This window comes from Acinonyx jubatus, chromosome A2 (genome assembly GCF_027475565.1).
Source record: "Acinonyx jubatus isolate Ajub_Pintada_27869175 chromosome A2, VMU_Ajub_asm_v1.0, whole genome shotgun sequence".
Taxonomy (NCBI): Eukaryota; Metazoa; Chordata; class Mammalia; order Carnivora; family Felidae; genus Acinonyx; species Acinonyx jubatus.
This window is the reverse complement of record NC_069383.1, coordinates 113,681,479-113,702,874: the sequence shown is the minus strand read 5'-3', so window position 1 is coordinate 113,702,874 and position 21,396 is coordinate 113,681,479. Positions and strand designations below refer to the sequence as shown.

The following is a 21,396-nucleotide window of genomic DNA, read 5'->3' as shown; positions in this document are numbered from 1 at the left end:
GTGACCTTCTAGCTCCCCACCTACTTAATCACAAGTACCTGATGAAACCGGAGGAGAGGCTCTCTGGGGGCCAACGGGACAGAAGTAAAATGGGATAGAATAATGGATGCTATTTGTCTGTCAGATCTAATAGGAACCAATTTGCAGACGGTATTATGGGCTCAACTTCCTTTGTGCTGAGGATGAGATCATTTAGTCTGTGTTTCAGGGTGTGGCCCAAAGATCCCAACAGTCTTTTTCATCATGAGATACAAATTGTGGTGTGTGTTGCAAGTCTGAAACACACACTTCTGGCAGTGCACCTTAAGCTTTGTGGATGAGTAACAGGATTAACTCTGGAGACTCCTACTATGGGGGTTTGAGTGGTCTCTTGAAAATACCTGGGCGTATTACCTGGAAGCTGCCCAGTCCACTCAGAACCTTCGAAGAAGCTACTGCAGGCAGTGGTGGGTAAAAAGGCAGCATATCAGGAAAATTGTTAGCGAATACTTCTATAAACTCTGGCCCAGCTTTTCTACTGATTATTTGCAAACTGACATAGCATAGTCAAGAAACTCAGAGCTCCTTTCCCTGCCTCCGCCTCTTTTAATTTTCTCCCTGGAGCAACCACTTTGGTGAACCTCACCCAGTTGAGCATTGAGACTGGAAACTTATTACGTAAGGTTCTTTTTTTTTAATATTCCAGCCGGAGCCAATCAAGACACTAAGCAGAACACAGGTGGTGCATACAGTAAGGTTCAACATAGCAACCCCAGGGCATTGAGTCACAGCTAGAGGAAGATGCATCAACCATGATAAGTCCCAGCGCAACTTCACAAACTTACATACAGACTCCTTGGAGCATAACATTTAAGGTAAATACCTAAAGTACATGAGCGTCACCATGTAGCCATGGTTTGCTGCTACTGCACAGAAACCTCTCTTCGTTGAAAACGGTCTCTCCCTTTGATGGCTCTGACAGAGTGAGTCTCAGAAAGACTGCAGGAGGGAACTGGGTTAGAAAGAGCACTGGAATAGGAGTCAAGAGACCTGAAATCTAGTTGCAGCTGGACCACAAACTTACAGTTTGTGACTCACTCTCTCTGCGCCTTGACTTTCCCATCTGCAAAAAGACTGGTTGGACTAGTTCAGGGTTCTTTAACAAAGTCAGTCTGTAGGAAAGTGAGGAGGAAACTGTAGGAAAGTTTGCTGTGTGTGTGCACGTGTGCACTTCTGTGCAGAGTGTGCAGTTTTTGTCAGATTTTCACAGGGAGCCAGGATTTGCAGAAGGTTAAGAACCAACAGATTGGAACAAAGAATTCTTTCGGCCTTAATATTCTAACTGCAATTCAGGTAGAAGAATAACAGTGCATGAGGTTGGGAGTGAGCAACATTTCCTAAACAGGGCACAAAAGCTGCTCCCATAAAGGACATTGATAAACTGGACTGAAAAAAATTAAGAGCATCTTTTCATCCAAAGATACCATCGAATAAAGGATCTATACACTTAAAATTATAGAAAGCTTATAGAAGAAATTGAAGAAAACACAAAGAAATGGAAAAATATTCCATGCTCATGGATTGGAAGGACAAATATTATTAAAATGTCAATACTACTCAAAGCAATCTACACATTCAATATAATCCCTATCAAAATAATACCAGCATTCTCACAGAGCTAGAACAAATGATTCTAAAATTTGTATGGAACCAGAAAAGTCCCCAAATAGCCAAAGTAATGTTAAAAAAGAAAACCAAAGCTGGAGGCATCACAATTCCAGACTTCAAGCTGTATTACAAAGTTGTAATCAAAAAGAGACACATAGATCAATGGAATAGAATAGAGAACCCAGAAATGGACCCATAAATGTGTGGCCAACTAACATTTGACAAAGCAGGAAAGAAAATGGAAAAAAAGACAGCTTCTTCAGCAAATGGTGTTAGGAAAACTGGACAGCAACATGCGGAAGAATTAACATGGACAACTTTCTTACACCATACACAAAAATAAACCCCAAATGGATGAAAGACCTAAATGTAAGACAAGAAACAATGAAAATCCTAGAGGAGAAAATAGGCAACAACCTCTTTGACTTTGGCCACAGCAACTTCTTACTAGACATGACTCTGGAGGCAAGGGAAATAAAAGCAAAAAGGAACAATTGGGACGTCAACAAAATGAAAAGTTTCTGCACAGTGAAGGAAACAATCAACAAACTAAAAGGCAATTGACAGAATGGGAGAAGATATTTGCAAATGACATATAAGATAAATGGTTAGTACCCAAAATCTATAAAGAACTTATCAATCTTAACACCCAAAAAACAAATAACCCAGTGAAGAAATGGGCAAAAGACATGAATAGACACTTTTCCAAAGAAGTCATCCAGATAGCTAACAGACATGGAAAGATCCTCAGCATCTCTCATCATCAGGGAAATACAAATTAAAACCACAAAGAGATACCACGCCACATCTGTCAGAAAGGCTAAAATGAACAACTCAGGAAGCAACAGATGTTGGTGAGCATGTGAAGAAAGGGGAATACTTCTGCACTGCTGGTGGGAATGCAAACTGGTACAGCCACTCTGAAAAACAGTATGGAGGCTCATCAAAAAAATTAAAAATAGAGTTACCCTGTGACCCAGTAACTGCACTAGTAGCTATTTATCCAAAGGATACTGGAGTGCTGATTGAAAGGGGCACATGTACTCCAATGTTTATAGCAGCACTATTGATAATAGCCAAAGTATGGAAAGAGCCCAAGAGTCCATCGACTGATGAATGGATAAAGAAGATGGATAAAGAATACCTAAAGTACATGAGCATCACCATGTAGCCATGTTTTACTGTTCTGTATATATACAATGGAATATTACTCAGCAATCAAAAAGAATGAAATCTTGCCATTTGCAATAATGTGGATGGAACTACAGTGTATTATGCTAAGCGATAAGTCAGTGAGAGAAAGACAAATATCATATGATTTCACTCATATGTGGAATTTAAGAAATAAAACAGAAAGGAAGGAAAAATAAGATATAAGCAGAGAGGGAGGCAAACAATAAGAGACTCTTCAATACAGAGAACCGAGGACTGCTGGAGGGGTGGTGGGTGGGGGCATGGGCTAAATGGGAGATAAGCATTAAGGAGGGCACTTGTTGGGATGAGCACTGGATGTTATATGTAAGTGATGAATCACCAAATTCTACTCCTGAAACTATTACTACACTATATACAATTAACTTGGATTTAAATAAAATTTAAAAAAATACACCATCAAGATAGTGAAGTGACAACCACCAAGTGGGAGACTTTTGCGCTACGCATATCAGACAAAAGACCTGTATCCAGACTTTACAGAGAATTCAGTAAGAAAAGGTAGACAATTCAGGGGCACCTGGGTGGCTCACTCAGTTGGGCGTCCGACTTCAGCTCAGGTCATGATCTCACGGCTTGTGAATTTGAGCCCCGCTCTGTGCTGACAGCTCAGAGCCTGGAGCCTGCTTTGGATTCTGGGTCTCCCTCTCTCTCTGCCCCTCCCCTGCTCATGCTCTGTCTCTCTGTCTCTGTCTCTGTCTCTGTCTCTCTCAAAAATAAACGTTAAAAAAAAATGAAAAACACAAAAAGATAGACAATTCAGTAGAAAAATGAGCAAAAAAACTAGAATAGGCACTTCACAAAAGAGGATATCCAAATAAACATGGAACAAATGCCCAGCTTCGTTAGCCATCAGAAAAATGTAAATTAAAACTCCAATATGATACCACTACTCACCTATCAGGGTGCCTAAAATGAAAAAGACATAGTATCAAGTAAGGAGGAGCTCCAGGAGCTCAGTTAGTGGGAGTGTAATTTGGACAACTATTAGGTAGTATTACCAAAGTTGAACATTCACATACTTTATGATCTTGTAATTCCACCCCTAAGTATGCACCCAGGAGAAATGCACAGGTTTGCTCACCAAAAGGCAGGTACAGAAACATTCACAGTGGCACTACCTATAATGGCCCCAGAGTGGAACCAACCCAAGAAACCATTAACATAGAGTGGGTAAACTGTGGTATAATCATACAGTGGGCTCGTGGCAATGAAGATAAATGAACTATTGCTGCTCCCACCACCATGTTGAATCTCATTGATATAATGGGGAGTGAAAGACACAGGAGACTACATATTTGCTTAAAGTTCAAAATGAGCACAACAGAAGCAAGGCATTGGAAGTCAAACACTAGTTACTACTGGAGGAACAGTGACCTTGACTGGCACACTGTCTGGGGGATGGTTCTGTTCTATTTCTTCATCTGGGTCTAGGTTCATGAGTGTTCACTTTGTGAAAATTCACCAAATTTCTGATATATGCATTTTCTGTACATATAGAGATTTTTTTTCTACTACCAAAAGCCTCGAATCTTTGATTTATTCGGTCACTGAAATACACTGGGCCAGTATTTATTGAGCATCTATATAATACTAGACACTGAGCTAGCTGTTGGGAATACTGGTATGGACAACAGTTATGGTTTCTGCTCTTACAGTTTACAATCCACAGAATTCTACTTGGCTTACCTTAAGTCTACTTTTGGTTTCTGCTCTCTTTCTATAGAAAAGGATGGTGATTTAGGAAGTCTGTATTTAGAATGTGTCTTGGGGGAAGACATTTAGAACCACCGTCATTGTCTTTGCTCCTTCTCCAAAGGATAAAGATGGAATATCTCTTTAGATACCGTGTCTTTAGACAGATTCTTATCTACCTAAAGTGAGTCATTATGGATTTTGATTAGTATCTAAAGTCAGATCTGTTTTGGAAGCATATAGAAATCTACTTCAACATATGACTCCTAAGGTTTTACTTCTGTTGATTTCTATCTTGTTCCATGTGACCTGCAGCAAAGTTACTCACATGCAAGACCATGAATCCCTATGTGACTTTAAACAAGACGGGTCTGATGACAGACACAGTTCTCCAGGAAGCAATGTGAGGCAGAGACAGGAGTAGGTTGTGAGAGGTCTCTCTGTTCCCATAATTCTACTTTTCAGATATTTATGAGGGAAAATCAGCAAGCCCCCAAACAGTCTTCCAATTATTTTCCAATCATAGACCTTATCTACGAAGAAAATCTCTTGAAGCAGAAGTACAACTTATTTTAAGGACTCTTGGGTTAAATAATAAGCTGGAAAAAAAAAACCCATAACTATTATACGTTCTTCTTATTTAATATGTAGGTACCAAAAAATGGAAGAAGTGTTTTAGTAATAAGAAATCAGAAGCAGAGGATAATCAATGATCATTCTATTGTGTTCCAGGAAAGGGCTGGTAAGGAACCCCTCAGGTATGTCAGAAACTTTTTAGGAACAAGACTAAACCTGTTTTGTTAATTCAGTTGAATCCTTTGAAGCTAGAGAGGTAAATAGGTATCTGTCTCCAGAGTCAATTATGACTGACCAGGAAGTGAGGTGGGGAAAAATAAAGCAAGATTTCAGAAATTAAACTCATCATCCTCCCTGACTGCCCCCACCTCTGGGAATGGCAGCAACATCCATTGCTTTCCAAGCCAGAAACCTGGGAATTCTGTTTGACTCCTCTCTCTCCTTCACTTCCCATGTCCCTCCAATCATCTGGAACAGGTAACTTGCCCTCTCAATATTATGTACATCTCTCCTCTCTGCCTGCAATGACCTGAGTTCAGACTGCCTAACTCCTCCACTGACTGGCTGCAACCAGAGCTAATCAGTTTCCCGAGCAATAGCTTTATCTCCTTTCCCTCTCTTCTCTATTCTCTGTAGCCATCGAGGTCTTGCTACAATCCTTCAGTGGCTTCCCTCTGCCCTCAAAATAAACTCTGAATTCCTCTGCCTGGCTTTTCAGGCCCCCCTTCACTGGCTTCTGCTTACTTCTCATCACTATATTCCACCATCTCTCTCTTATTCCCATACCAGAATACTGAAGCAGGTTGTTAATGGGAAGGCTGCTGCTGATCAGCATATGACAGATTGTGGGGCGCCTGGGTGGCTCACTTGGTTAAGCGTCTGACTTCGGCCTAGGTCATGATCTTGTGGTTCACAAGTTCGAGCCCTGCATCAGGCTCTGTGCTGACAGCTTGGAGCCTGCAACCTGCTTCGGGTTCTGTGTCTCCCTCTCTCTCTGCCCCTTCCCTGCTTGTGCTCTGTCTCTCTCTCAAAAAAAAAAAAAAAAAAAAAAGAATATGACAGATTGCTTAGCTGGTCTTCTGTGACCAGTCTGAGATGTGATGCCATCTGCTGCCACCATGAAAAGAGGAGCAGGCCAGTATCAGGAGACTAAATGGCCTTTCACTTCTCCTGAGCTGCTGGTGAGTTAGTCTAAAAGCGGGAAAACAGTGTTTGGCTTTGGAGGTAGTAAGACCACATGAGAACAGGCAATCGTGCTATCGAACAGTTTGTTAGAAAAGGCAATCCTCTGGGCTGGTTATAGATGCCTGGCCTCCATCTTTCCTAGGAATAGAGTGAAATTTAGATCTAGACTCACCCAAGTTTATAAAGCACCTACTAGGTACATACTGGACCCTCTCAGAACATGTACTGAGCTGGGTATTAGTAACCCCTCCATTTCAAGGAAGAAGGGCTAATTAACATACCAAGGTTACAGAGGCAACAAATGAATAACTGCAACACAAGTCCAGGTCTTCTGACCCGAAGCTTAGCTCCTTGGTTAGCTATGTACCTCTGAAGCTAAGCATATTTCAATATAAAAGGTATTCATTAGCTAAGGGGGAAGTATGAACCTTCCTTTTCACCCCTCCCCCCCAGTGGGAGACTATGAAGGGAGGCATGAGAATGGCTAATAACGAATACAAACTCCATCAAATACACTGGGATTCTCACCTGCACATGATGCACCAGCTAGCTGAAAAACTGAACACAGGTAGGACTTGGTGGATTTTGTCTTAGTGCAGCAAGCAGAACAACAGCCATGACCACAACAAAAGGACTTCTAAAGAACAACGTACAGAAGCATAGAGGTTCAGAAGCTTGATGTGAAATGAGAGAGAAGACAAACAGTAAACCAGCCACTCAGGCCCTTTTGTTTGTAGTTTACTCCCACTGGAGACCTGGTTAATGGGTGGGCTCATGCCATCTGAATATGATAGTGCAAAGACGCATATTCTAAGGAGGGGTCACGAAACCTTTTAGGTGATAATAGCAAAAAGGGAAAGACCAGGCACAGTGCTGGATGCGTTTATATATCCTACGATGTAATTTTCACAAGCTGGTGAGGCAGGTTTAATTATCCCTATGAAATTAAAACTCAGAAAAATTAGGTAACTTGCCCAAGGCACAGTACTTAAGTTGGAATATGAACCCTAGTCTCTGGGGCTCATAAACCCCTGCCCTTGGCCTGGGCTGCCTTCATCACAGCCCCAAACCACCGTAAAACCAGAGAAGCCAGAGTGTGAGGTCAGTAAACCCATGGACCTTGAAGGGATGCCCAACACTTTGCACAATTTCTGCACCCTCAGAGCAGGCTGCATACATTCTGTTACTCTGGGCTTCCACAATCCGATAAGGCATCTTTAGAAAGGAAAAGGAAGCAGGCAGTGAGCACTCAGGAGAATCAGCACTGGGCACTAGGACGGCCACAAGGAAACACTGGGCTGTGGCTTCTGTTAGGTGTCACCCACTGCCCTCTGCTGGCCACTGGAAAGAATGAGTGGAAAGAGTACCAAAGATTCATTTCAGGTTGATGCTCAAGATGATGATGGATTTAGAAAAATGCTTTATTAGAGAAAAATTAAAACTATAATAGAATATTACAGTATGTCTCATTTCTTCACCCAGCTTCAACAATATATCAACTCATGGCCAATCTGGTGTTATCTACCCCTTACCCACTTCCCTCCACCATGTTTGATTTTGAAGCAAATCTCAGACATCCTGTCCTTTCATCTGTAAAAATTTTAATTTAGTTTCTAAAAGAAACATTTTAAGACATGATCACAACTAAAAAAAAAAATCCATGAATCTTTCTTTAAAGCACAAGAGGCTCAAAATAAAAAAAATTTAAAAAAAAGCATTCAGCCCCACCCAAGAAGCTGCAATCATGCAAATCACAGATTAATAGCTTGAACCACCCAAGCAAACAAAGACACCTCATCTTCACCTTGCTAGGATAAGCCAGCAGGATCATAGATTAAATATCTTAATTGGAAATGCAAAGCTATACACTCCTGAGTGGTAGCAAAATCTTTAGCTGAGTAGATTTGGCACATGTGCTACTAAATCTTTGTTGAATTTTTGGCTGAATCTTCCCAAAGATTCAGGAAGGCAACACTGTGTCCTCGAGGCCAAACGCTGTGCTGGGTATCCAGGCAGCTGGGGTGAGAGGTTAAGAGGTGTGACCACACCAGCTTCCTGGCAATCTCAGCCCAGGGATCAGAATCAGGCTGGAAGATTACTCGCTTCTCTGGGTTAGCTCTGTGCCATCTATCCCTTGTTACTGCAAATTTATACATCTACTTTATGAACTCCTTGAAGGCAGGATGGTGTTGTGTTCACTTCTGTATCCTGCATGGCTAGCACATGAGAGAGGCTCAGTAGATGGTCACATCACAAAAGACTGAACTAGGAAAGTCCATCATTTGACAATACCAAGTACTGGAGAAAATGGGGGGGAATGAGAACTCTCCTTTACTGCTAGTAGGACTATAGATTGATACAATCATTCTGGAGGGCAGTGTAGCAATATCCAAAGCTATGTTCAAATGCTTAGGCCCATAAGACAATAGCAGGATGTTTAAAAAAAAATGTTTTTAAATGTACATTCAGAGAATAAAAAACAAAACAAAACAAAACAAAACAGAAAGAGCTCCTGGAAATTAAAACATATAATAGCACAAACAAAAACCTCAATAGAAGGGTTGGAAACTACAGTTGAGAAAATCTCCCAGAAAGCAGAGCAAAAAGATAAAGAGATAAAAACAAAAACAAAAACAAAAACACAGATGAAAGAAAACCAAAGGGCTCTTCAAAACCAAAGGAGTCCAATATCTGAAAAAAAGGAGTTCCAGAAAGAGAAGAGAGAAAACAGATGAGAACTTAAAGCAACAATAAAAGAACATTTTCTTATATTCTTTTTTCTGAGTTTCCAAAATGAAAGGGCAATGAGTACCCAGTAAAATATATAAAAACAGATTCATTATCAAAGTATATCCCTGAGAAATGTTAGAGCCCCGGGGCAAGAGAAGACCTAATCGGCTTCCAGAAAGAACACACATGAAAGACTGAGAAGCAGGATGGCATTGGGCCTCGATAGCAATCCTCAAGTGGGAAGACAATTGGAATAATAATATTGAAATTCTTTAAAAAATGATTTCTATCTCTCTCCAGCCTAAGTGTCAATTCCATGTGAGGGTAAGCTAAAGATATTTCGAGTTGTACACGGTCTCCAGAGTTGCCTCCTTGCATCCTTTCTTAGGAAATGACTGGATGGCGTGCTTCCCCAAAATGAGAGCGGGCACCGCAAAAACAAAAGGCACAAGAGTCAGGAGACGGGATCCCTCTTGCAAGACATGGAAGATGATCTACGTGGGAAAAGACAGTGGTGCAGGGAAAGCAAAGCGTATGATGTGGCTCACCTATGAATCACAATAGCAGAGTCATATGCTGTAAACTCAGGCAACTGACTTCGTTGAAGCAACTACCTTAGGACCAAGGGATGGGAGTGGTGAGTGTGTGGGGCAGGGTGGGTGCAAGAGCCAAAATCTAACCTGCCAGAGCGAGCAGTCCACAGATGATGCCTGGAACTGAAACGGAGGGAGGCAGCAGCATGCACCCACTACAGAGAAAACGGGCAGGGCAGACAAAGCACCCGCTATGGGTCTCTGGAGAGGGGCAGTGGGGGGAAGGGCAAGGTACTGCCGCTTTTGCAACAATATGCACAGGCAACTTTCAGAAATCCAAAAGCCAGGGGACAAGCTGTATATGAGGAGTTGTTCAGAGAACTGAGAGGGGAGCAAGGCTTCCAACATCACCTCCCATGGTTTGACTTCTCTAGGCCAGATGACAGTTCCGTTTTGTCTGTCTGTACGCCATTGCTATGTCCTAGTTCATGTCCATCAAAATTCAGCACTTCAGAAGTACTTGCAGGAAGCAGATAAAGCTTTATGTTTTAATCAGGAGTGCTGAGGCCACTCAATCCAGGAGGCACATCAAGCATAGATTTTCCAAAGTTCTTACCGGCAGTGAAAATGCCTTTGGTGCTCTGTTTCATACTAGAAGGTCTCACAATTGCTGAAAGCCCTGTGAGAAAAAACCAACAAGGAGGCCAAAAAATCCAGATGTTAGTCATCTTAACACTTTTAAAACCTAAAACTAAATGTTCTTTCCAGTTATCCAATAAAATGAGCAAATCCATCTCTGTCCTGGTGTCACAGAATGACAGTGGGAAGGGTATCAGAATTGAGGGCCAGAAACCCGGAGCCGCCGGCCATGTCACCAACTTGTGAGCACCAACTTGTGAGCACAAGGGGCCATGTCCCCTCTGGGCCTGGTCCTCCTCACCTTTATTAATAGGGGTGGATTAAGTCACCCTCAGAGGTCATTTTATGACTTTAAATCTGCTTAAGGCTGCTGGTTCTCAACCCCAAGATTTGAAATGACTTAAAAGAAAAACCCCAAAGTTTCTGCCTAGGAGAAGAGCTTTCATTCTGAAAACATATACAGGACTCCTGCGACCAGAATCATGTTAAAGTGGGAAAGAACAAACAATATGCCTCCTCACTCATCTTCAGAATAGGTACATAGTAACCTGAATGCATGCTCTGACAGCCTGGGGCAGGTCCCCGAGCGAGTACGTGGGTCCGCCCACTGGAGTTAACGCTCAGTACCGTCATGGTCAAGAGCATCTAGCGCAGGAGCCCGCATCCTTGAGGAGCTCATAAAATATGTACTCAGTAAAACAGGAAAACATGATATGTGGGGGAGGGAGTTGTTTTCAATCTTAACTATTTCTTTACTGACTGCCTTTCTACATTATCTTTAACACCTCCAAAAGGAAGTGGGTCTCCGAAGATAAGATTTTTGGGTAAACATGAGGAAGGCCCTAGGGATCATATGTGGAACATATTACGGGCCACGTCAGAGGGAACCTAGTGAACACACAGAGACACATCGAAGGGGAGTTGGCTGATGAAAGCTGTATTCCTGATGTTACAAAAGCACTAAAAATGTCACCAGTCTCCTTCCTTCTCAGACCACCGTGAAGAACACAGAGGAGTCTTTGGAATAACTTCTAGAAGTTATGCTCTTGGAACCAAAACAAACATTGTTTCCCCCTTTGACAGTGATTTAGGACCCAGGAATCTGAAAACAGAAGTACTTACGCCACCCTACTTCAAACAAATGACAATTTAGATTTGGAAAAACCCCAGATTGTTAGTGCTTTCTTCTTCCCTGAGAAAATCTGTCTCTTGATCTCAATTAAGCAAAAAAGAATAAAGAATATGTCTCCGTCACAAAGTTTGCTTTTTACCCACGGCCAGCACTTCCTCAACGTCAAATTCATAAACATACCTCGTCGCACCACCTCTCCACAGTCTGGATCATGAGCAACTTGTAATAAAGTTTCTTCCACATCTCTGTTTTTTCCAGGAGGGTCCATAACATGATTTATTTGTTGCTGTAAGGTTTTGGGCAATGTCATTAGCTGAGTGAATTGTCCTTCTGGGCTTTTATCTATCTAAGAAAAAAAAAAAAGATAATATCTATGGCAAGTTCTTTGAATTCTATAAAGATTCAAGGACATATGGCTTTCAAGTCACACAAACATACATGAACCCATACCCTGGGTGGCATACTAAGGAGACTTACTCCTTTTCTGAAACTGAATGCCTAAGAGTTCAGATCCTATGTTCCTTCAAAAAAGCCACTTCTTTTCCTATCATAGTCCATTTTTACATGAGAAAAGAATAGAAGCCTCTTTCAAGGATCAATTTCTCACTCTCAGTTTTAAAATTTCTATCTGTCTTAAATCCAGCAGTTAAAGAAGTGAGGCTACAGTTAACATTCACTGAGGTTCAGCAACCAGGCGCTCAAACTCTCTCTCCATTTTAAACAGAGGGCAGGGCGCTGAGTGACACATCCAGGATTATACAGCCAGTAGGAGAGAGGGGTGCTCTAACCTTGTGTCTCCTGCCTTCTGGGACTTTGACTTACCATGCTGGGTTTCATAAACTGTAGGAATAAATTGATGACAAGGACTAAGCTTATTCACTTTTAATCTCCTGGCACACAGGAGGTAGTCAAAAAACATTGGTTGAATAAAGGAATGTATACCTGCATCAATAAAACTTAGTTGTCATTATTTCTTACCTAGGATTAGGTAAGAAATAGAAACCAGTGGTTTCTATTCCCAAGAATTCTAAATACATCAAGTTGAAAGACAAATACAGAAACAAAACATACAAAACTATGCATCAGACTTTACTTTGAATCAAAAGTTAGCCACAGAGCCAAGGCCACACCTTGCTTCCCTAACTCCAGTTTAATATACTTTGCTCCATGGAACTAAGTTTTTACAAAATCATGTAAACATTGACTGCCTGCCAAGGTGAGAACCAGTAACCCTGCCCTCAACAGCTCATCCATTATTTTCCAGGTAAGAATCTGTCTTGTATCCTTTCAACAAATGTTTAGGTTTTAACTTTGACTAAGAGAACAATAAGAAAAAAATTAGACAAATGTATTCAATTTTAGATTCAGATTTTCCAGATATGACTAACATCTTAACAATTAGAATTCACTCATTCAACCACCTTTTTTCATTCCACAAGTATTTATTGAGTATTAATGCCTGGATTTTCTAGTTTTCTATAAAATTAATGCAAATAAGAAGAAAATACTATTATCTTGTGGCTCCAGTAAAAGTAAAGGTTTTTTTTTAACCTGAATATTTCATATTCATCATTAAGATGGTTCTAAATTCACAGGATTTGACCACTGTTTAGCTTTGCTTAGACAAAGGACAAAAAATGTGGACATTTTTGTAGATTTGCTAGAAATAACGTTTATGGACTCATATTTTGGGGCTAAGAATTGAGATTAGCCAAAAAGACCTTATATTTCTGTAAGGGTTTATCTATAAAACTTTCAGGAATTTCAGAGATGCCAAATGGCTTGAGTAATATGAGGAATTAAAAAATAGTATTTGCAGGGCAACTGGGTGGCTCAGTCGGTTAAGCATCCGACTTGGGCCCAGGTCATGATCTCATGGTTCAATCCCACATCAGGCTCTGTGCTGACAACTCAGAGCCTGGAGCCTTCCTTTGGATTCTGTGTCTCCCTCTCTCTCTGCCCCTCCCTGGCTCACATGCGCTCTTTCCCTCTCGCTCTCTGTCAAAAATAAATAAAAACATTTTTTTAATTAAAAAAAAAAAGTATTTGCTACTGCTTTCTCTTGAGGAAAAGAATGCACTGGGATTTTTGCTTATAGGCATGTGTCAAGAGACAAAATATTAGGTGACATGTTCAAATAAATCGCTAAATTCTGTATAATTATCTTTACTCTTTGATTCTCCATTAAAACATGGTAGTGAAAGCATTCAGCTAAATTGTGAGAGTCAAACTGCATTTTAAAAGCAGATATGGAAAAGACCACATACTGTATATTTCCATTTATGTGAAGTGTCCAGAACAGACAAATCCATAGAAGCAGAAAACAGATTAGGGGTTGCCTGTGGGGAACGGGAGCTAGGGACTGCTAACAAGGATGTTTTTGGACTGATGGAAATGTTGTAAAATTAGATTGTAGTGACAGTTGCACAACTCTGTAAATACACTAAAAACCACTGAATTTTATGGTATGTGAATTATATCTCAATACAACTGACATTTTAAAAAAGCAGATGAGCTAAAGAGCCAAGGTACTCATTCCACTAACTGCTGGGAAAATTGGCTGGATCCCTCTCTTACAGTCTCTCTCAGACTTATCCTCAACCAAAGGGAGCTGATTGGATCCCAAGATGAGACGATGAAGGGGTACCACTGGCCTCTCTTCCCCAAGCTGGGATAACTAGGAAGGGCCATCTAGCTCTACAGCTCCACCATAGGATCAGATGAGGGCTTGCTTCAGATCCACTCAATTCCCATCCTACTAATAGGTACCAGGAATGGTCCTAAAAAGCATATTCCATGATGGCATTCTGGAGTTGTCATAATATGGAAGCGAGTGGAAGCCTCTGAAGCTGCCATTTTTACCTCTTATCCAACAGAGTAACTAAAAAAACCCAACACATTTCAGGAGGAAAGGCAGAGATTAATGCCATCTGTAAACCTAAAGATGCAGGGGTGTGATGTTTAATTTTGTGTCACTTGGCTAGGCTATAGTGCTCAGTTGCTTGGTCCAACATAATTAACATTTAAGTCAGTAGACTCTGAGTAAAGCAGATTACACTCTAGAATGCAGGTGGGCCTCATCTAATCAGTCAAAGGCCTTAAGAAGAAAGACTCAAGTCTCCTGAGGAAGAAGGAATTCTGCCTCCAGATAGCCCTCAGACTTAAAACTACTCTTCCCGGGTCTCCAGCCTGCTGGCTCTTCCCTGTAAATTTCAAACTTGACAGACCCCACAATTTAATTCCTTAAAATCTCAATCTCTCTCTCTCTCTCTCTCCACACACACACACACACACACACACACACACACACACACACACAGACTGGCTCTGTTTCTTTGGAGAACCCTATTGGTCTCCATCATATTTCCATTAAGTCTGGTCCTCACAAAAGCCAAATGGGTTCTGGAAGATTATAGTAGACTACCACAACTCAACCAAGTAGAAGTCCCTGTTACATCTTCTGTAGATGTAGTAAGTCTGCTAGAGCAAGTCAACAGAACTGCAGGTATCTGGATGGGGCCAAGACCTGGGGAATGCATTCTTTTCCATTCTTACTGGGTAGTTGGATCAGAAGCAGCTCACATTCATGAGACAGACAACAGTATCTCTTATGGTTTGCTTCAGGGCTATGTTAACTGTCCCATCCTCTGTCATAAGATAGCCCAAGAAAACCAGACTATTTGGACATTCTGTATAATCTCATGCTGGTCCACTACATCAATGGTATGTTGCTACTGTTACCTGATAAACAACAAGGGGTAAGCACACTGGAGTCCTTGATAGATAGACATACTCCAGAGGGTAGAAGTTTCAGGAGCCTACCACATCAGTAGTTTAAACACATCAGTGTTTAGGCGTCGAGTGGTGTGAAGCATGCTGGGACATCCTCCCCAAAGTTAAGATCAGTTTCTTGCATCTCGCACCTCTCACTGCTAAGATTGAAGCATGATGCCTGGTAGGCCCTCCAGGTTTTGGAGGTAGCATATTCCACACTTGGGTGTCATGCTCAGACCCATTTACCAAGTCATATAAAAGGATGTCAGGTTGGTGAGGCTCAGAGCAGAAAAGAGCTCTACGAAAGATCCAGGCAGCAGTGCAAGTGGCCCCACCCCTTGGGCCACACAACCCTGTAAATTCTATAGTACGAAGTGTATCTTCAGTATAAAAAGAAGCCACAGGAAGCTTGTGGTAGGCTCCCTCAAGGAGATCACAATGTGGACTGCTAGGGTTCTGGGGCAAGGCCCTGCCATATGCAGTGAAGAATCATACACCATTTGAAATCAGCTCCTAGATACAAGACGGAGAGATGGAGAGATGGAGCTCCTAACCATGGGTCACCAAGTCACCATGCATCAAGAACTGCCCATCACGAGCTGGAACCTCCTGTATCCATCAAGTCTTAAGGTCAGGCAGGCTCAACAGTATTGCACTGAAGATGAAAGGGGTATACTAGCATTGGACAGAAGTAAGGCCAGAAGTAGTGAGCTCCACAAACAGGAAGCCTAGGCCCCCATAATATCTACTGTGCATTGGCACAACTGTGTACAGCTGTACAACGTAGAGTACAGCACAGTTGTTCCAGTGCATACCGTTCTACTTTCCCATTGGGTCATGCATATCGCTACAGGGAGGTTCCCTTGTGATTGGATTTTGGGGGAAGATAAGGGATGAGCTTGCTTCATGGAGGATTTGACTTGGCATGTACAAACTAAAAATGATGCATTACAGCCTCAGGGATGGCCCTGAAAGACATTAAGGGAAAATCTTCCCAAATGGGTATGCTTCAGGGAGTGTGCCTGGTCATGCACATAACATGGAAAAGTGGGCCCAGTTAAGAATATACAAAGACTCATGGGGACCAAAGCATGGTTTGTTGGTTGGTTGCACCTAAAAGGAAAAAGATTGGAAGACTGAAGACAAAAAACTGGGAAGAAGAGGCATGTGGATGGACCTACTGGAGGTGGGCATAAGGTGTTAGGGTCTTTGTGTTGTATGTTAATGTCCAGCATGAGCATCCTTCACAAAAGAACCAACAATAACCAAAAGAAAAACTCAGCCAGTTGATTCAACAGCCTTTGTCATCCCAGTGCTGGTATCTGGCTTCTCAAAGGAGTAGCCATGGTAACCGGGATAGAGGCTCTGCCTAGGCCTAAGGCTGACTTAGCCACTGCTGTTTTGGAAACTCTATCCTGACAGCAACAGAAGCCAACACTGAGATCCTGAAAATAGGACCATCTCTTGAGAATAACCAGCCACTTGGTGGAGGCTGACTACATTGAACCCCTTCCACATGGGAAGGGGCAGCAATTCATCTCAGTTGGAAATAACACATATATTGAGTATGGGTTTGCCTTTCCTGCCCGCAGGACCTAGCCAGCACCATTCCAGGGCTTACAGAATACTTGCTTCCCCAACATGGTTGTGCTGTGTAACATCACTTAGGGGACCCACTTTAGAGCACAAGAGGTACACAGATGTAGCAATGACACAGGACCATGGCTCCACTCTTCCTACCAAACACTGCACCAAGGCTGCCAGACTCATAGAGCAGTTCTCAAAAAGGGGAAACTTGGGGCCCACATCACAAAGAATCATCCAGCCTAAAATGCCAATAGTGCTGCCAGTAAAAAATGCTATGGCCGAACAATGAAGAACAGCTGAGGCAGCAGCTTGGAGACGATACTCTGTGAGCATGCGGGGTGCAGTGCACATCCTAAAGTAATGCCTGCTATCTAGTACTATGTTCTCAACTGGTGGAATACATAGGTCTGGGAACCAAGGCGTGTAACAGACGGCCTTGCCTACCAACATTCCCAGTGACCCACTTGGGAAATGTGCGCTTCCCATCTCCAAAACTTTAGGACTTTAAACTTGAAGCTAGGACTGCCACCTACTGCCTTCAGATCCCATGCCAGCAGACACTGAAAGGAGTCACCATACTGGCAGAAGTAACAGATCCTCATCATCAGGGGTAGGGCTGCTGGCACAATCTCTCGGCATCGCTTGCCCAATGTTGCTGGTAGATGGAAAGGGCAGCAACCATAGCCTGAGATGGGCACGGTAACTGGGTCTCAGGCCCCTCAGGGATGAAGGTCTGGGCCACCAGGTTGAGCCCAGCACAAATGCCAGATGAGGGTGAGGGGAATTTAGAATAGGTAGTAACTGACAGAGCAGGTGGGTGTCAGTTACAGCTTCAGACCAGATGCAGCCTGGGAACTGTAGTTCATCTTACCCCCTTAAGTTTCCCCAGGCGAAGAGAACAATGAGAACTTAGATTATGCAGACTTTCACAGGCCATAGTGAGGAACTTCGAAACGTTTATATTCACAGTCAAAGAAAATTTCCAGCCCTTTCCCCTTGCTCAGTTTCCCAAAAGTTTTCTGAAAGTTGGCAGGTAGGCATGTTATCCTTCCTGATCCCGAACCAGGGAGTAGATAATGTCCCTTTGGACAAATCCTACAGATACCGATACTTGGGGTCCTCTAAAGAAAAAGCCAGGTCCCTCTTGCCCCATAATCCTGCAGTGAAGCCCATAGCTGACGAGCCCTGTCCATCACAAAGAACTTCCAGTCTGAATTTTCAGAGAGTGCCTCTCTTTTTGAAAACAGGACACAAAGGATATCCAAACATTTGAGGAAAGCTTCTAACAGCAGACAAGGGTGAATCAAATGAAAAAGGTATCTAAGAGAAACAGAGACAACGTAGGGACAAAAATAGAACTTCAAAAATTATAATAAAGACTACTAAAGGGCTGAGGAAAGCTAATGCATTTGTAAAACAAGAACAGGATGCTATAAGAAAAAAAGAACATTCAGAGGAAATTAAAAATTCAAAAGAAGTGCTACAAGATCAATTTGAAAAATCCTTCTGGAAAGCAGAACAAAATCCCCAAAGAAACAGGAAAGAGGAAAGAGAAACAAAAAAGATCAAACCAGGCGGTCTGACAACCAGTTAACAGAAATTCCAGGAAGAACAAAGTAAGAAAATGGGTATGAAGAAAATTATTATAGAAATAATAAAATTTCCTAGAACTGGAGCTCGTGAATTTCCAGATGAAAAGGTTCATGAAATGCCAGAATAATAGTGAAAAACACATATATAAAGACAAACCATCATGAAATTTAAGAACATTAGAAAAAAGGAAAAGATCCTAAACACTGTCCAAGAGCTAAAAAGGTCACATCTAAAGGACAGGCAATCTGAATGTCATTGGACTTTTTTTTTAAGTTTATTGATCTATTTTTGAGAGAGAGAGAAAGAGAGAGAAAAAAATGTGCATGAACAGGAGAGGGGCAGAGAGACAGGGAGAGAGAGAATCACATGATGCAGGGCTTGATCCCAAGAACTGTGAGATCACGACATGAGCTAAAACCAAGAGTTGGACACTTAACCAACTTAGCCACCCAGGCACCCCTGCCGCTGGACTTTTTAACACAACACTCAGAAACTAGAAGAAGTGAAGTTACGACTTAAAAAGTCTACGGGAAAATTATTTCCAACCTAGAATGTGATATGGACCCCATCAGTCAGTGCAAGGGTAGAATTTCCAGATGTACATAGTCTCAAAAAATTTACCTTCCTCGCAACCAATGTTAGAGAAGTACTAGAAGGTACAATTCACCAAAATTAAAGTGTTACCATGAAAGAGGAAGATAAAAGATGCAGAAAATAAAAAATTACCAAAGAAGAGAGGCAGAAAAAATCCCCAGGGTGATAATGAAAAGATGTTCCAGGAGAAGAGCTGTGCAGCAAGCCTAGAAAACAACCAGTCCAGAAAAGACAGGGTACGCAGGGCTCCAGGAAGAAATGTCCCCAAGAAAAACAAGAAACGGAAAATGCCTGATGTTTGTCTATAAGGGGAGAAGCTATAAAGATTTATAAGAGGGTATGAATTAGTGATAGGTACACAGAAAACCAAGCAAATGAAGAAAATGAGACAATTATTAACTCCAAGAAAAACAAATTTGTTCAGGAAAGGAAGTTTCATAGTAATATACTTCAGCAATGAAGAAAAATAAGTTCTCATAATAAATATTGAATATTAACCTAACTGAAAATTATGAAATAACTATATGTGAAGCAAGAGGAAGTGAGGTGGCAAGGGAAGTGTGGGGGGGGTGGGGGTGCGTACGCACATGCGTGAGTCAGCACGTTGATGGGAGTGGCATAAGAGTAAAACAATCCTCTTCTTTCACAGACGGGTGACAAAAATGCAGCATAAAAGAGGGGAAAGCAAGAAATAACAGTCAAATCATATTGTTTAGAGACATGGAGGTAAACATCGGGCCTTCTAGCAAGAGGGTAGCCCTCACCTCTGGGAAGCAGCACTGAGGAGTAGGAAAGTGCACAGGAGGGAACCGCTACTTTTCGTTATAAACTGTGAGGTACCACTTGGTTTTTAAACCACGTGCATGTTGGGTGCCTGGGTGGCTCAGTCACTTAAGTGTCCACTCTTGGTTTCGGCTCAGGTCATGATCGCGGTTCATGAGCTTGAGCCCTGCATCAGGCTCTGTGCTGCTAGTGCAGAGACTGCTTGGGATTCTTTCTCTCCCTCTCTCTCAAAATAAATAAGTAGACTTAAAAAAAAAAAACCCATATGCATGCATTATGTTGACAAAAGTAAAAATTAAAAAAAAAACCTTATTAGGTGTCCCTTTTATTTGGAAGAGGAAGAGCATTAAAAAAGTAAAATACAGGGTGGGGGGCGGTGCCTGGGTGGCTCAGTAGGTTAAGCATCCAACCGACTCAGGTCATCATCTCAGCTTTGTGAGTTCTAGTCGGGTTCTGTGCTGACAGTTCAGAACCTGGAGCCTGCTTCAGATTCTGTGTCTCCTCCTCTGTCTGCCCCTCCCATGCTCATGCTCTATCTTTCCTTGTCTCTCAATAATAAATAAATGTTAAAAAATTTTTTTTTTAAAAAAGTAAAATGCAGGGGTGCCTGGGTGGTTCAGTCGTTGAGCTTCTGACTTTGGCTCACGTCATGATCTCACTTTCGTGGGTTTGAGCCCTGCATCAGGCTCTATGCTGACAGCTCAAAGCCTGAACCCTGCTTGGGATTCTGAGTCTCCCTCTCTCTCTGCCCCTTCCCTGCTTGTGCTCTGTCCCTCTCTGTCTCTTAAAAAAAAAAAGGTAAAATACAGTGTTCTTTATGCTAAACATAAAATAAAAACCTGTGTTTTTTATAGTTAAAAAACCCTTAAATCCAAATCACTTTCCTCAAAGGAAAAGTTCTTTAATACTTATTTTCAAATACTTAATAATATAATTTTTAAAGATACTCTGAAAGTTTTATTTGATATTTCAAAAGGAAAGTTCCAAGACATAATAAACATAACAACTGGGGAAAAAATAAGCATCAGAATAATATGTGTAAGTAAGAGTCCATTTATATAAAATAAAACCAAAGACCAAACTTCTTCATACAGGTGTATATGTACAAATAAATACAAAAATGCACACAAAAGATCTGGGAGAATATATGCCAAACTGTCAGTAAGGTTACATCTGGGGACACAAATGGGATTGGGGACGAAAAGAAGGTAAATCTGAGAGTTTATTTTCACTCATTTTTGATTGGTAATTAGTATGCATAATAAGAATTTCAAATGGCAAAAAAAGATAAACGTGGTGAAGACAGGTCCCTCTCCCATGTCAGCCCTGGTTCCTCTCCCCAAAGGTGGCCTCTTATTACTAGTCTCTTGTGTTACTTTTTAGCATTATTCCAAATACACAGAAGAGTATGTTTCCATATGAAACTTACTTTTTAAACTGCAAATGTTATCACACTAGTCATACTGTTCTAACCCTTACTTCTTCCTCTTAAAATAGCTCTTGCCTTAGGAACAATGTAAATTATTTCCCACACACAGTTTACCTCCAGTCTGCCTTGCTGGATTTTATACACCACTTGGGGATTCTCCTGCAGTATGCTGCCATAGAGCTCACGAAAGTGGGCTATGTTGGGCTTCACAATATTCAACACTTTTGTCTTATCCTCTCCAACCACCATCCGAAAGTCGCCTGGTTAAAACAAATGGAAAAACAAAT

General features: G+C 41.6%; 1 protein-coding gene across 8 annotated transcripts in view; it reads right to left on the bottom strand.

The window, feature by feature from the left end:
* Positions 1-21,396, bottom strand: part of TAMM41 (TAM41 mitochondrial translocator assembly and maintenance homolog) — a 49,171-nt gene that overhangs the window by 931 nt on the left and 26,844 nt on the right. For 5 of the 8 annotated variants that reach the window (XM_027042660.2, XM_015074651.3, XM_053218939.1 and 2 more), the window contains 3 exons: positions 21,224-21,369; positions 11,530-11,695; positions 10,195-10,257 (listed from right to left, as the gene is read on the bottom strand). In XM_027042660.2, the coding sequence (XP_026898461.1) occupies positions 10,195-10,257; positions 11,530-11,695; positions 21,224-21,369 (375 nt within the window). Of the gene's footprint in view, positions 1-6,843; positions 6,953-10,194; positions 10,258-11,529; positions 11,696-21,223; positions 21,370-21,396 lie in introns of all 8 variants that reach the window. The other 3 variants (XR_003415071.2, XM_053218938.1, XM_027042662.2) reach the window with 3 other exon arrangements.